General features: G+C 46.6%; 2 protein-coding genes across 2 annotated transcripts; both read left to right on the top strand.

The window, feature by feature from the left end:
• The first annotated feature begins 2,932 nt into the window (after nucleotides 1-2,932).
• LOC114941585 (uncharacterized) lies at nucleotides 2,933-6,179 on the top strand. Its single transcript, XM_085486538.1, has 2 exons — nucleotides 2,933-5,952; nucleotides 6,011-6,179. The coding sequence occupies exons 1-2, from the start codon at nucleotides 2,933-2,935 to the stop codon at nucleotides 6,177-6,179; spliced, it is 3,189 nt and encodes a 1,062-aa protein (XP_085342664.1).
• Nucleotides 6,180-7,286: 1,107 nt separating this feature from the next.
• On the top strand, nucleotides 7,287-9,026 carry LOC114941584 (uncharacterized). Its single transcript, XM_029316594.2, has one exon. It carries the CDS (start codon nucleotides 7,287-7,289, stop codon nucleotides 9,024-9,026), a length of 1,740 nt encoding a protein of 579 aa, XP_029172427.2.
• The last annotated feature ends 7,813 nt before the right edge of the window (nucleotides 9,027-16,839 follow it).

The raw sequence follows: 16,839 nt of genomic DNA, 5'->3' as shown, positions 1-16,839 counted from the left end.
GGCTAGATTGTCATTCCACCAAGGAACTGCTTTATTCGATTTTTTCTTATACGGTATAGATTTCTTGCATATTTGGTCTAGTATAGTAGAATATTTTTTGACCGCCATTTCTGGCTCATCTATTTGTAATTTATTCAACGCATCATTTGAGAATTGATTTATTAGGAGCTCCTTAAATGTTTCCCAATTGGCTTTCTTGTTGTTAGTTATTGTATTTTATAAATTTTCTGTTTGTTTTTTCGTTAATTTTAAGGTCTAAGATAACTAAATTATGGTCACTAGTAGTGCATTTTGATGAAACATTCCATCTCTCGCATATACCAAGTGTGTTCTCACTGACTAAGGTTAGGTCGATGTTTGACCATTCAAAAGTTGGTGTATCACTGGCTTCGTTTATTACGTATAATCTATTTGCAATTATAAATTCTTCCATGATTCTTCCTCGGTCATCCACTTCTTCAGAAAACCATAGATCTGATTTTGCATTGGCATCCATAGTTATGATTATCTTTTTTGAATTTAATTTATTGATTATATTTTCCATCTCAATTAGTATTGGCTCTATATTTAGTGAGAATTGGCAATAAGTATTTATAATGAAGAAGTCCTCCATCTCAGTCATAACTTGGAAGCACATTATATGAGGAGTGTCAAAGTGTGTTAAATGAAAAGCCTCTATTTTTTCATTTGCAATTATGGCAGCAACCCAGGGGTTATCTACTCCAGGTTGTATTTTAGATAGATACCCTGCAGAGTATCCGCGAACCATGCCCTTGTATGTATAAGGTTCTTGAATACACAAAATATCTATGTGTAGTTCTTTAATTAGGAGTTCTAAATTGGCAGCAGCAGCCATTGCTCTTTGTGCGTTTATTTGTGCAATTCTTAGTTCCATTCAATTTTATTATAGTATAATTCTAAATACTTTTTATATTCAGGGCATTCTTTGTGTTTTACGCTATGCTTGACCTCTTTTCTTTTACTGCGTACACAATTTATACATTGCGTCTCTTTCTGACAGTCTTTTTTAACGTGTCCTTTTTCACCACAATTCCCACAGATTTCATCTGTAACCTTGCAAATTTTTGCTATATGCCCATATCTATGGCATTTAAAACATCTTGTGATATTTATGTATTCTTTAATTCTATAAGTTCTCCATTGCATAAATATTCTTCCCTTTTCAACCAATCTTCCTAAGAATCTACCTGGTACTTGTACTATCCAGTTTACATTATTATTATTATGTGTCTTAAAACTGTGTTTCATAATAACTTTTTCTTTTAGTTCTTCTGTCTCATTTGTTTGTATTGTATCGAAGTTTTTCTCAATTAAATCTTCCTTTAAGTCTTCAGGCTTGTATTCTTTCTCCACATCGTATATTATGATAGATGGGGAGGTTTTTCTCGGTTCTTCAATTTTCAATCCCTTTTTTTTAAAATTAACTTTTTTAATTAAATCTATGTCTTGTTTGCTATTTACTTCAACTACTACTGCCTTATTCTTGATGTTTCTGATTCCTTTAACTTTCAATTTGTTTTTGATCCCTTTTAATTCATCTATTACTTGTGTCCTAATATCTTCATTTGTTCTATCGTCGTTAGTTTCTTTTTCAGGTTTAATTATTATAGCTTCATGTCTTTTGTTACTGTTTATTCTCTCTGTTTTAGGTTCAACATCATATTGCCTTCCGGAGCTTTTCGTCGAGGTTGCCTCAGCGTAAGTACTTTTTATTCTGCTACCTTGAAATATTGACTTCCATTTTTCTTTTTCAATATGTTGGAACGACTCCGTCGATCTCTGTCGAATCAATAATATATCTCCCGATTGGAGCTCATGGAATGCTCCAATTTGCGAATAATAACAAACGAGTTTTTACGCGCACCGCGATGGGTCGAGGACGCTTTCACACTCTAGGTGGATCGAGTAGCTTGGGGTAGGGGAGAGTCCTCGCATTCCATCGCGCGGCTTTGCGACCAGTCTAACGATAATTCCGCGATGAAACGGAACTGCTACCCGGCGACAATCTATCACGTTAATTTATATTCAACCAACAATAAATAATAATACGGTGAATTCAAGTGAGTGATATTGTAACCTGTTCGATTCCCTTCAAGTAACATTTCCTTCACGGAAGTCGGATTCCAACCGGCGATTTCTCGACCGGCGATTCCCCAACATATAACTGGTCCTTCGAGCCGGATTCAACGGTCGTTACGAATTCACAGTGAGTTTTAACGGATTCAATGGTGCTCGGTAAGTAACATATTTTACCGAAGTTATTACAGTGCCACCGCTCCGATCACCGCGGGTGCCGCGCAAACACGCGCCGTCGCTCCACGCCCCGCGTGTCTAGCAAGTTCGGTGCCGTCGCTCCGCACCACGCGTGTGCCACACTTACAGTGCCGTCGCTCCGATCACCGCGGGTGCCGCGCAAACACGCGCCGTCGCTCCACGCCCCGCGTGTCTCGCAAGTTCGGTGCCGTCGCTTCGCTCCACGCGTGTGCCACACTTACAGTGCCGTCGCTCCGATCTTCGCGGGTGCCGCGCATACACGCGCCTTCGCACCACGCCCCGCGTGTCTCGCAAGTTCGGTGCCGTCGCTCCGCACCACGCGTGTGCCACACTTACAGTGCCGTCGCTCCGATCACCGCGGGTGCCCCGCAAACACGCGCCGTCGCTCCACGCCCCGCGTGTCTCGCAAGTTCGGTGCCGTCGCTTCGCTCCGCGTGTGCCGACCATACACGCGCCGCGGCTCCGCGCTCCGTGTGTGTCACGCGTGCATTGACGTCGCTCTGCTGTACGCGTGTGCCGCTACGCGCGCGGCATCGAAGCTCTTCACGCGTACTGTGCATACCAACGTCGTCGATTCGCTCGCCGAGTGAGCATCGCACTCTGCGCCTGCAATTAATTGGCTGATCCGCTCTCTGAAATGGAAGCCGCAATTAAAAAACAACGGGCGACCGCGGGCTACATTGAGCGCTTCTGGGACAACTTGATCAAAGCCGGAAGGGACAAAATGACTCGTGCGTACATGACTGCTCGCCTTGAGCTCCTGGAGTCTTATTGGGTAAAATTCTTTGATGCACATGATTCCCTGGTAATATGCGACAAAATAGATCAAACGGATTATATGAAGGAGGACGTCTATGGACTAATTGAAGAGCACTATCTTTCAACGAAGTCCCGCATCATGGCTTACCTTCAGACTACTAAGTCTATGGAGACGACGTCGACAAATGCGGATGCCGGTTCCGTCCTTCGCCAGATCCAGTTACCGAAAATCAATTTGCCTACGTTCGACGGAGACCCACTGGCCTGGGAAGGGTTTCGGGATCTCTTCAAGTCTCTAGTGCATGAAGTGGACGGCCTCGCGCCAATTCAGAAGTTGCAATATCTTAAGGCTAGTCTTGCGGGAGAGGCCGCCGCAGTAGTTTCAAGCATTGAAATGTCAGCTGAAGGCTATGCCCTGGCGTGGGACGAACTGGTCTCGCGTTTTGATAATCGAAGAATGCTCTTAACGACTCACATGCGAGAGCTCCTACTTAGCGCGCCAATTGTCAAACAGTCCTCCCAAGAGATCAATAGATTGATCAGCACGGCGAACCAGTCATCACGCTCTTTCCGGGCCCTGGGAAGACCGGTGGAACATTGGGATGACTGGTTTGTTCACATTATAGTCGGCAAATTAGATTCATCAACGCGCCTCCTGTGGGAATCGTCACAGGAGTCGAGTTCGGACTTTCCATCCTTCACCGAGCTGAAAACCTTTCTCCTTACCCGAGCTCGCGCTCTGGAAGCGGCTCACCCGCGTTCAACAGCGATAACAAGCGAAACAAAGGGAGGCAAGCGCAACAGACGAAAAACCGATGTATCGTCACATTCCTCCAGCACTAGAGAGGGATCTCAGTGTCCACTCTGCAAGGCACGCCATCCGCTCCGATCGTGTGACAAGTTTAAAACCTTCTCCGTAGAACAACGTCGAGAACAAGCGAGGAGGAATAAAGCCTGCTTTAACTGCCTAGGCCACAACCACGCAGCAGCGGCCTGTCCGTCTATCAACCGATGCCGGCACTGCCGGGAGAAGCATCACTCACTCCTGCACATCGGGGTAATACAATCAGCCGCTCCAACGATACCTCAAGACTCAAATGCGGCCATCACCTCATTAGAAAAGTCCGTACATCAAGCTGATGCGACGGCAGTATCCGCATTGTCAAGCACTACGAATAACACGGTTCTTCTTGCGACCGCCATGATAAAACTGATCTCGTATTCGGGTCGTACGGTTAAGGTGCGAGCATTGTTAGATTCCGGGTCTGAAGCCTCGTTTGTCTCAGAACGCGTCGCCCAACAGCTCCAACTACGCCGCCGGAGAGTGAACGTGACTGTCTCCGGCCTGCAGGGGGTAACAACAGGGAGAGTGACTCATGCCGTATCTCTCATGATCGGAAGCGAACTGTCCTCGACCCTACGAATCGCTATACCTACTGCTTTAGTCATGTCCAAACTTACTCCATTTACTCCTGGCAAACAGGTTCACAAGGGGCATTGGCCTCACCTATGTGGCATCCAGCTGGCAGACCCAAACTACGACAAACCAGCCTCGGTAGACGCGGTGCTCGGAGCCGACGTTTACGGAATGCTAATCGAGAGTGGAGTTAAACACGGACAACCCGGAGAGCCGTATGCTCACTCTACCGTCTTTGGCTGGATATTGATGGGCGCAATTGGACATACGAACTATCCTCCCGGAATTGACATCGCAAGTCACCATGTAACCCTTGAACAGGATCTACGACACCAACTACAGCGGTTTTGGGAGCTAGAAGAGGTGTCTGGGGATTGCCCACTCACCCCGGACGAAGCTTATTGTGAGAGGCTGTTCGCAACGACCCACACTCGTGACACAGATGGACGTTATGTCGTTCGCCTACCCCGTAAGCAAGAACCCGCGTTAGAACTCGGAGATTTAAGGTGCGGAGCACTGCGTTTACTCTTAGCAGCCGAGAGTCGACTACGGAGAAACCCTTCGCTCTACCAGTCATACGTCGAGTTCTTGAACGATTATTCTGAACTCGGTCACATGGAACCGGTGCCAGAAGCAGAAATTAAGGGCAACGGTTCATACTACCTGCCACATCATGCAGTGGTTAAGACAGCTGATCCAAGCGGAAAAATCCGGGTAGTTTTTAACGCCTCTTTTCGAACGAGCACAGGAGCATCTCTGAATGATCTCCTGCTGCCCGGCCCAAAACTTCAAGCGGAACTTTGGTTAATACTAACAAGATGGCGGTTATTTCAAGTTGCCTTCACCACGGACATTGTCAAAATGTTTAGACAAGTTCGGATTAGTCGAGAGGATGCCGATCTTCAGAGGATAGTATGGCGGGCGGACGCCGAGTCAGAGGTTCGAGACTTTAGACTCGTCACCGTCACCTACGGTACGACACCGGCTCCGTATTTGGCAATCAGAACCTTGCTCCAATTGGCTGAAGATGAAGAGTCCCGGTTCCCTCAAGGAGCATCAGCAATCCGCAACCACACTTACGTAGATGACATACTAGCTGGCGCCAACACTCTTGCAGACGTCCTGGAACTTAAACTTCAACTGGAAGGCCTACTCCAAGCAGGAGGGCTCCATCTAAGTAAATGGGCCGCTACTCAAGCAACGCTTTGTCCTGATGGGGATCAGGGGCAACGATTTATTGCAACTAACGACAACGTGGGTGCCCTAGGCATCCTTTGGACCCCTACCAAGGACACACTTGGCCTAAAAGCGGTCCCGTCATTTGATGTGACGACACAACCAACAAAACGCTCCATACTTTCCTTTGTGGCTAAGCTATTTGATCCCGCAGGCTGGGCGGCTCCTGTAATAGTAGCAGCCAAAATATTAATACAAGATCTCTGGATGGCGGGTTTAAACTGGGACCAAGAATTGCCCCCGGAGTTACAGACTCGTTGGTTGAAATACATTACCAGCTTACCTGAACTGAATCTATTACAGATACCTCAGTGGACCGGTATTCGCACGCCAATGGAACTTCATGCCTTCTCAGACGCCTCTGAAAGAACCTATGCCGCTGCGATTTACCTGCGAGGACTCGGGTCGCACGGGGACATTGAAGTGTCTCTCCTGCTTGCTAAGACCAAGATCACTCCGATTAAGGGGTTAGGCCACTGTAGAAATTTCAAAAAATCGTTTTTTTTTTTTGCTTAAATGATGCTTTAAGATCTTAGAAATAAGAAAAAAAAGGTTTTATAACGGAAACAAATTCCTAAGTGTCATTTTTGGAAGTTCAAAGCATCTTACCTTTTGGTAAGATTTGAAGCGTTTGCGAAGGGATCCTTCTGAGAATAATAAACGGATTAGTTACGCACAGTTCAGCTTGAGTAAGATTTTCTTAGGTTCCTAGTGAAGGACCAGGAGGAGAAGAACATTAATGAGGAAGGTCAATTATATGGTGCAGGCATCGCAGATTAAAGGTAAACGAAAAATTTCTATCGCTGATTGTTACATAAAACTTTAAACGCGTTTTTCTCGAAATCACTTTTTTCAAACTGGGCGACCTCATAACTCCCACAAATCTTGACCGATTTACTTCAAATTTAAACTGTAGCTTCTAAGATACATTTGTCAGCGAACTACGTACGGATTTTACGTTTCGTTGTAAACTTTTTTTTTTACAAACAATTTTGTGCAAAATTTTTCGTCAAAAAATGAAACTTTTTCTTCAAACTTGTGTCATTTTTACAAAAACAATTATTTTTTAATTTCCGTACGTAGTTCGCTAGCTAATGATATAAAGAATTAAAAAAAATTTGGTTTTTTGTTCTAGAGCAAAAATTGGAGCAGCTAGTAGGTCGCCCGTAAGGCACTGTCCGAAACGAGTGGTCATCGTTGCATAGCTCTGTCACCGCCATTTTGTAAAAAAAAATGCAAAAAAATTTTTTTTATATATTTCGAAGTATGTAAGATTAAGTACTTAAAAAGGATTTTCTATCACTGTTTTTGTTTTATAGTAAAAAATTATCAAAAATAGGCCTTTTTTGGGCGCTCTACAGTGGCCTAACCCCTTAAACCTGTCTCCATACCTAGACTTGAGTTGTGCGGTGCTCTACTAGCCGCCCGGCTACTGTGTCGGCTCACTAAACATCTGAAATTGGAGAGCTGCCCCCTATACGCATGGACTCACGCAAGGGTGGTACTTGCATGGCTACGAGCACATCCCTCACGTTGGACACCTTTCGTAGCCAACCGGGTGGCTGCCATACAAGAATTAATGCCGGGGAATCATTGGCACTATGTTGCTACGTCAGAAAACCCTGCAGATCTAGCTACACGGGGCATCTCGCCATCGGAGCTGAGAGACCGACGCCTTTGGTGGTCGGGACCCCCATGGTTGGGATCCCCGTCAAGTGACTGGCCAAGTGAAAGTGATGCTCAACAGGAAGTAAGCGAGGAGCGGCGCTCACACGCTACCACTCTTACTACTGACAAAATCGACAATGATGTCCTTACACGATTCTCATCATTTTCTAAATTAATTAGAGTTTCAGCATACTGCCTCAGGCTGCTACGAGACGCTGAACGACCCCACGCCCTTCATCTCACTGCAGATGAACTGGCACGCTGTCGATTGCGCTGGTTTCGCATCGGTCAGCTCCAGGACTTTGCGGAGGAGATCAAGGACCTCTCCCGCGGCTCCCAGCTGGCCCGTCGATCCCCACTACTGTCGCTACGGCCCTTCCAAGGACAGGATGGGCTGATAAGAGTAGGCGGCAGACTTGCTCACGCACCGTTGGCCTTTGCCGAAAAGCACCCGATTGTTCTCGCCAAAGAGAACCATCTTTCGTTACTCCTCGTGCGCGATGCACACAAAAGAACCCTCCACGGCGGTCCGCAGCTCACGAGGAGCGTGCTCTTTCGCCGTTACTGGATTTTGCAAGCCAACTCGCTAATTAGATCCGTTGTAAAACATAGTGTAAAATGTGCTCGTTTCAGGGGAACCACTTCTCAACAACAGATGGGCCAACTACCAGCGGATCGAGTCAGACCGGCCCGACCGTTCTGGACCACTGGCGTGGATTACGCTGGACCCATCAAGCTTCGAATTTCCAAGGGCCGCGGATGCAAAGGCTACAAAGGATATATCTGCCTATTCATTTGCATGGTCACCAGAGCCGTGCATTTGGAAGCCGTATCGGATCTCACATCTAGCTCATTCCTGGCCGCTTTTAGGCGTTTTGTGGCAAGGAGAGGCCGTTGTGCGTACCTGACTAGCGACAACGGTACCAATTTCCGAGGGGCCGAGCGAGAGTTGCGGGACCTATTCAACGCCGCTGCCGATTTTTACAAGGATTGTAAAGCCCAGCTGGCTCAAGACAGCACGGAATGGGTTTTTATTCCTCCCTCTGCCCCGCACTTCGGCGGACTCTGGGAGGCAGGCGTCAAGGCCACTAAGTACCATCTCCGACGCGTCTTAGGAGATCAAATACTTACCTACGAGGAATTGTCCACATTACTTTGTCAAATCGAGGCGTGCCTCAATTCGAGACCGCTCTATCCGTTAAGCAATGATCCAAACGATTATACTGCGATCACCCCTGGGAACTTCCTTATAGGAGAAAGCCCAGTCAATGTACCGGAACCGCCCACCCTGACGGATACCCATGGGAGGGCTAACTCTAGGTCTATTTTGATTACTAATCTACGTGATCATTTTTGGAACAGGTGGTCGCGAGAATACCTTCACCATCTACAACAATTGGGTAAATGGCGGCAACGCTCGGAAAATCTACAGCCAGGCGCCCTGGTTCTCATCAAGGACGACCTCTTGCCACCAGCCAAATGGTCCTTGGGACGGATCAGCGAGGTTCACCCCGGGGACGACGGAATTGTACGCGTGGTCACGGTGGAGACGTCAACTTCAGCTCTCCGCCGCCCTATCACCAAGATCTGCCCACTTCCCATCAAACCTGCAGACCTGACCGCGAACAACTCAGGAGAGCAACCTAATTAAGATATCTAAAACCCAGACATCTCACGGCGGGCGGCGGGTCTCGGACCAGCACCTCCTTGTTTCGTCTTAAAGACGAGGCGGGCGGGATGTTGGAACGACTCCGTCGATCTCTGTCGAATCAATAATATATCTCCCGATTGGAGCTCATGGAATGCTCCGATTTGCGAATAATAACAAACGAGTTTTTACGCGCACCGCGATGGGTCGAGGACGCTTTCACACTCTAGGTGGATCGAGTAGCTTGGGGTAGGGGAGAGTCCTCGCATTCCATCGCGCGGCTTTGCGACCAGTCTAACGATAATTCCGCGATGAAACGGAACTGCTACCCGGCGACAATCTATCACGTTAATTTATATTCAACCAACAATAAATAATAATACGGTGAATTCAAGTGAGTGATATTGTAACCTGTTCGATTCCCTTCAAGTAACATTTCCTTCACGGAAGTAGGATTCCAACCGGCGATTTCTCGACCGGCGATTCCCCAACACTCATATAGCAGCGGTGCAGAACGGAAGACAGGAGTATATCCACGAAATATCGGCAGATACATGCCGAAAATTGCACGAAACAGGGACCATATCTCTAGGAGTTAACCAGCACATTACTGGGATTAAGCCAAATGCAACAAACCTAAGAGCAATGACACTCGCAGGATCAGTTAAGACAGACGGAAAATGCAGCGGCACCCAGTTCAGCGACGCATACGGTTCATGGGACGACGTGATCGTGCAAGCCTCAGTACGAATCACGATACGACAATTGGAGCTGCCCGTTGGATACAATAACAATGAAGTGATACTTCCATCCGGCACTCGCTGTCCCGTAACGACAGGCGAATGCATTGATGCCGACGGCGCCTCCACCTTCTGGACAATCCTGCCAATTGACAACTGTCACTTTGGACGATACGATGTTCTCTACGAAGGAATAGCATATCGATTGTCGCCCGGCACTCCCCAAGAGGAAGCGCCAACGATTTATACAGTCACGGCGCGTGATACAACCTTCGCATTAGCAAGGACAACCGAGACCAACGTATGCGGATACAACCTTTGGCGAACGGAACATCCCAAGCTGTGTATCCTCGAAACGAGGCCCGAACGGACATTCAAAAGCCGTTCCAAGGTCAGAATCGACAACCTCGACATCTTCACATATGTGAATTCAAAATTTATATACGTCGAGAAACACCTGAAAACCCAGCTGACCCAACTATACAAGGATATTATGGAGCAAAAATGTGCATTGGAAAGGCAGATCCTCCTCAACGCACTTTCTCTAGCAAGCATAGCACCTGACGAAATGGCGCATCGAATAATGAAGTCTCCAGGTTATACCGCCATAACTGCAGGTGAAGTTATACACCTCATCAAATGTATACCTGTCAAATGCCGCCTACGACCTACCGAGGAGTGCTACAACGAACTCCCCGTCACTCATCAAAATAAGTCACTCTTCCTCTTACCAAGATCGAAGATACTTACTAAAGCCGGAACATCGAGGGATTGCAATGAACTATTACCAACTCTATACCAAATACACAACACCTGGTATAGACTATGTCACGTCCGGCTTCATTAATATGTCAGGGTATGTAAATTTTTTTCCATCTATAAGAAATAAATCCTAAGACTATCAAACATTATTTGAAAAACGCGCCAAAGCCGGCCATGACGCTTAACTCCGCCTAGAAACTAAGCGTGGCGCTTCGTAGCGCCTAAGGGTCTCCCACCACGGTGAGAGTCCCCTACTCCGGAGAGTTCCCCCTCTCCAGGCCGCAGCAGGCCCGAGCCGCCGAAACGAAGGACCTCAGAACAGTCCCGAATTTCGTCAGTTCTCTGCGCGACACCGAACAGTACAGTCGCACTTCTAAATTCTAACTCTGAGTCCAAATTCTAACTCTAATTCTAAAATTCTAACTCTAAGTATAATATCCTAACTCTAAAATCTAAATTCTAAGTCTAAGTCTAAATTCTAAGTTCTAGTTTCAAATCCTGTACTACTATACGAATAAATCAGTGTATTCATGTGTGAAAACTAGTGTTCAGTACTCCTCAAAACTTCCACTCCCGTGATAAAATACGACAGCAGTTTAAATCTGTCATACGGCATTTGAATTCAGAATAATTTAAACTGTTTTGGAGCGGACCACCGCTCATCACAGTTAGAATTAACATTCTCAGCATTTGCCAAAATAAGGAATTGATAGTGAGGTCCGCCGCATATCAACCCTCCTTATTTGAGTAATCATTCAGAGGATGCATCAAATTCAATATGCCTAAGACGCGACGCGCGGGAAGGAAGAATCAACTACGAAAACTAAACCGACTCTATCGTGAATCAGCGACCGAGGAATACTCTCAATTTCTCGGAGTGGAGTATCAGGCCGATCCTGAATACGAGGACATTTTCAACATTAAAAATAATAAGAGCGACGAACTCCTACAGTGGAAGTGCTATACCAATAACGTTCCAACCACGACGCCTGCCGCCGCCAAACATCCCAGTGAACGACCCTCGCCGCACGCACTACCTCCAAGTACGAGCCGACACGATCAAGAAAGTGCTACTAAAGGTAAGTGAAATTCATGTTAACCTGAGGAATCGCGCGTGTTAGCAAATTCAGAGACGGTTTTACCACGTGGAAGAGAACATTCTAGAAAAATCTCCGACGCATTTTTCCTCTTTTCCATCGTCACTGCGGAAGCTATAAAAAAAGGGTCAGGCTATAAAACTAGGGTCGTCCACTGCACACGGTACAACTCTCGAACTTCTAACACGGAAAAACGCAAATAATTCAATCTTTTAAAAATCTTTGTGTCTCAGGAAATAACTTCGTAAATCCGTACAACAAAGTAGTCATTTAACCAATAAACTATTAAGAACACTCTCGATTTACCAACAGTATACCGACGTACGTTCTTTTATCGACGATCTTACCAACGATTTACCACCGGCTTATACCGACGGCTTTTACCGACGATCGTTACCGATAGTTGCCGACGTTATATCGACGCCACATCGACTCACTTTGCCGACATTTACCGACCTCTCGACAACGTCCGGTCTCATCAACCACCTACGAGCGAACAACGCATGATCTTTTAATACAACTAACGTGGCAAGTATAGATGTGCCCAATCCCCTTTAGAGGTGTAACCCCTCTTCCAGGAGTTAATCTCCTAATACCTCTCGAGCCTCCGTATTACTGTCAAGTCGGTATCGGGTACATCCATTTTGAAACTAAAGCCGCTCTTTGTCTTTCATGCTTCGCCGCATTACCTCGAACTTCTCAATTGTTCTGGACGCGGATCCGGAAACATAGCCTAACCATAGGTGGATTATTAGTTGGGATAGTTTGCGGAACTTGCAGCAACCGCCTCACCCTCTCTACGGGCGGGTGACCTATGCGAACTTTGCGAGTCTGTATACGAAGACTACTCGCGTAACCCAGATAGCGTCCCGGCGAGGATAGAAGACGGAACCACGATCATAACTGTAGAATTACAGATAGGCTCCACGCCGTAACTGCTACTTTAAGGGTAACACATTCTTTCCCTTTCCTCCGCATCGTGCAACCTTTGTCGGAAAACCCTTCGTCGTGGGTATCCCCGGAAAAATTTCCGTAATACGACGTTGTCTCGCGCAATAGTTCGAGTACGTGCAACGCGAATCATACACTCGCGAATAACACGCCGCGACTGCGAACGGGACGTAACAAAATTGGTGACAGCGGTGGGATACGTAATTTCCGAGCTATGGTTGACACGCGCCGGAAACAAGGAGAAAGGGAAGATTCGGTAGAAAAGGAGGGAACGAGGAAAGAGTTTTCCGAAGCAGAGTTAGCTGAAATTCAGTTGAAACTAAAACAACGAGAAACCGAGTTAGCCGAAACTCAGACTAGACTAAAGACTAGGGAAGCCGCGTTAAGGTCTAAAGAAAATAGTTTGAAAGACGAAGCCGCCTACCTAACCGACCAACGTAAAAAGCAGGATAAGAGAGAGCGCGAGTTGGAAACCCTTAGAGAAATAATGCAAAAAACGTCGGAGGACGCCGCTCCTCGAGAAATGACGGCGTTAAAAGATAGCATCCTCGCTGAAATGGAGGAATTGCGCCGGGAAGTAGCTCGTCTCCGCAGAGAGACCAGTCCGTCCTCTACGGCTCTCTGGACAACCCTTATTGTCCCTCGACGATTCAAACGGGCAACCCGGCCCACATATGGAGTCGCCTCAACTCCCCAAGGTCTCATTTCGCGAAGCAACGGAATCTGTACCTTTTTTCGACGGATATAACGTACCACTAGGGCAATTCACGCGAGCATGTCGTCGCGCTCGGGAAATCATTCCTCCTTCCTCGGAGCGGAACCTCACTGCTCTGCTAAAAACTAAACTTCGTGGACGCGCCTATTACGCCGTCGAGGACGAACCTTGCGAAAGTGTCGTACAATTAATAGACCTACTCAATAACGCTTTTGGCTCCGCGAAAACAATCGATCAATATAAAGGAGAACTTAGTACGGTGTACTTGAAACCACACGAGCATATGTTAGATTACATTAGTCGTGTTAAGGAACTCAGATCCGCGATCCTAGATGCCAAGCGCCGTACAACGGGAAATGTGAACGACGAAATTGCTCTCGAAATCGACGAACTCACGGCACGATCATTCTGTGACGGTCTACCTCTTCAGTACAGACTGCAGATGGATAGACGCCTTTTCTCCGTACCGTTTGAGGCATTTGCAAGGGCAAAGGAACTTGCAAAGAGAGAGGAGCTGGACAGAGATCGAAATAAGCCGCGCGACCGTCGCGAACCGGACCCCCCACGTAATGAATATACACGCCAGGCGCAAACTGATACTATTCCGCGCAATGGAAATTATTCTCGAGAGCGTTATCCGAATAATTTATCGCGTAACAATTACGCGAGACCCCCTGTAACGCGAGAAAGAGAGGATCGTCCAGCCTACAACGACAGACGGCAAACCTATAATAACGCGAACTCTAATAATGCTCTTCTTCGTCAAAATGACCGCCTTAACAAATGGTGTCGCTATTGTAAAAACAATGGACACGAAATCGAGGAGTGTAGAAAACGCGAATACAATAATAACGCGCGGAAGAATGAGACGGGAAACGCATCGAGCCCTGCGGGAAGGTCGGGTACACTTCACCAAGAGGCTTCTCCCCAAACGACCCGTCCGATAAATCTAGTCGAAGGAACGAGTACCGAGAAGCCAGAATCGCAACATTAAATTTACCCGGTCATTCACAGGCGCCCACCGTCGCCTTAATTGCTGACGGACTTTTACAAGAAACAACATTTATGATAGATACGGGGGCCGCCCCTAATCTCATTAAAATTCGAAATCTACATCCCGAGGTTAAAATCCGTCAAGATGACACGTTGTACCTTAGCGGTATAACAAACGAGAAGATAAAAACACTCGGGTCCACCGAAATCGTGTACATGGGTTATCCCCTCTATCTCCACGCGGTACCAAATAATTTCCCAATCCTTCAAGAAGGGATCCTAGGATCCGACTTCCTCCAAGATGCTAGTAGCATTAATCTCAAGGAAGGGTCAGTGTACTGGCGAAATATTCAAATTCCTTTCTCGCAGCGCGAAACTATAGTAGTACCTGCTCGATCGCGCTCAACGTTCTACGTCAACGTACAAAATTCCGACGTCGCAGTAGGATACGTCCCGCGTCTTAGCGTCTGCGAAAACGTATTCCTCGGAGAAGCGATAGTCACTAATCACGGTGGAAGGGCATACCTCCACGCAATCAATGCTAGTGATACAGACCGCGAGTTAGTGGTCCCTACGATAGACCTCCAGGAAATAGAACAAATCTCTAGCGGAAGCGAATCCGATGCAACCTTAGGGTCATCAAACCAAATCCTTTCTATTTCCTCAACCACAGAGTTATCCTCTGTCGAACAGAAATCCACTATCCGGGATCTCCTTCGTCTCGACCATCTAAACAAAGAAGAAATTAACCATGTAACTAACCTAATAGAAACGTACAGCGACTTGTTTCACCTGCCAAACAAGAAGCTAGGGTACACAGGGTTGCTATCTCACAAAATTACGACAGCCGACGATCAACCCATACATACCAAACAATATCGTTTCCCTCCAATCCACAAGGAGGAAATTGACAAGCAAATAAAAGAATTACTAAACAACGATGTAATTAAACATTCGGAATCACCGTATAATTCACCCTTGTGGATAGTACCTAAGAAACCCGATTCGAAGGGAAACAAGCGTTGGAGAATGGTCGTGGACTATCGAGCACTAAACGAAAAGACGATAGGCGACGCGTATCCTTTGCCGAACATAACAGAAATTCTCGATCAGCTAGGCAGCGCAAAATACTTTAGTGTATTCGACCTCGCGTCCGGATTCCACCAAATACCGATGCACGAGTCGCACGCGCAAAAAACTGCATTCTCGACACCGCATGGACATTACGAGTTCAAGCGAATGCCGTTCGGCTTAAAAAACGCCCCAGCGACGTTCCAACGACTCATGGATCAGGTTCTATGCGGACTACAAGGAATCGAACTTTTCGTTTATCTCGACGATATCGTATTGTACGCCAGCTCACTCCGGGAACACGAAATCAAGTTCAACAAACTAGCCGAGAGATTACGCAAGGCTAACTTGAAGCTCCAACCAGACAAATGCGAATTTCTGCGCAAGGAAGTCGGATATTTGGGCCACATAATTAGCAGCGATGGGGTAAAACCAGACCCATCTAAAGTAATCGCGGTAAAGGAATTCCCCAGGCCCCGCAACGCGAAAAATATTAAACAATTCCTTGGCCTTGCTGGATACTATCGTAGATTTATCCCGGATTTTTCTAAAATTGCACGGCCCCTTACCGACTTGCTAAAGAAAGACAAAGCATTTGTTTGGGAAAACGACCAAGAAAAGAGTTTTACGAAACTCCGCGATGCATTATGCTCTAAGCCCATTCTCCAATTTCCCGATTTTACGCGACCTTTCGTCGTCACAACAGACGCTTCCGGTTACGCTATCGGAGGAGTCTTGAGCCAGGGGGAAATCGGCAAAGACCTACCCATTACTTATACATCTCGTCTTTTGAATAGTGCAGAAAAAAATTATTCAACAATCGAAAAGGAACTACTAGCTATCGTCTATTGCGTCAATTACTTCCGTCCTTATATATATGGACGAAAGTTTACACTAGTTACGGATCATAGACCGCTGGTGTGGATGCATTCCGTAACGGACCCCACCTCACGGCTCATCCGATGGCGCTTAAAACTTGCGGAATACGAATATAGCGTAGTGTATAAGCCGGGAAAAATTAACGATAACGCCGATGCACTTTCCCGAAACCCAATCCAACCTGCTAACCTAAACGTGATAAAGCAAATCCTACCTCTTGAACAAACCCGAGAACTCTCCAGTTCCGAGGAATCATTATTTAACCCAAAAAAAAGGCGATCCGTCGAAACGCCGCAACAAATCGGAAGATCGTCGCAGCAAACGGAAAGCGACGATACAGACGACCCACCAAACACGCGATCTTCTAACAAAACCGATATCAACAACGACGATATTAACAATGACGAAACCGGCGAAATAAGCGAGACTGAGAGCGACAACAGTTCCGATCCTAGCGACGACACCCCTATTTTCGATAATATAAATGATCGATTCGTGCAAAGAACTAAAATCGGACCGCAAGTTATATCGATCCCAGATAATTTCGTCACGCGTAAGGATAACCTAGTCGTTTTTGTCACACAACAAGGTACACCAATCGACCTTGG

The sequence above is a fragment of the Nylanderia fulva genome, unplaced genomic scaffold, assembly GCF_048542155.1.
Source record: "Nylanderia fulva isolate GAGA-0341 unplaced genomic scaffold, ASM4854215v1 Scaffold447, whole genome shotgun sequence".
NCBI lineage: Eukaryota > Metazoa > Arthropoda > Insecta > Hymenoptera > Formicidae > Nylanderia > Nylanderia fulva.
The sequence above is the reverse complement of the archived record's forward strand: the minus strand, read 5'-3'. Positions and strand labels throughout refer to the sequence as shown.

What these genes read in the sequence shown, in the direction of transcription:
- LOC114941585 (XM_085486538.1), top strand. Translation starts at nt 2,933, where the DNA reads ATGGAAGCCGCAATTAAAAAACAACGGGCGACCGCGGGCTACATTGAG. An exon ending in GACCAAGAATTGCCCCCGGA is followed by an intron (nt 5,953 to 6,010) that starts GTTACAGACTCG and finishes AATCTATTACAG; the next exon opens with ATACCTCAGTGGACCGGTAT.
- LOC114941584 (XM_029316594.2), top strand. Translation starts at nt 7,287, where the DNA reads ATGCCGGGGAATCATTGGCACTATGTTGCTACGTCAGAAAACCCTGCA.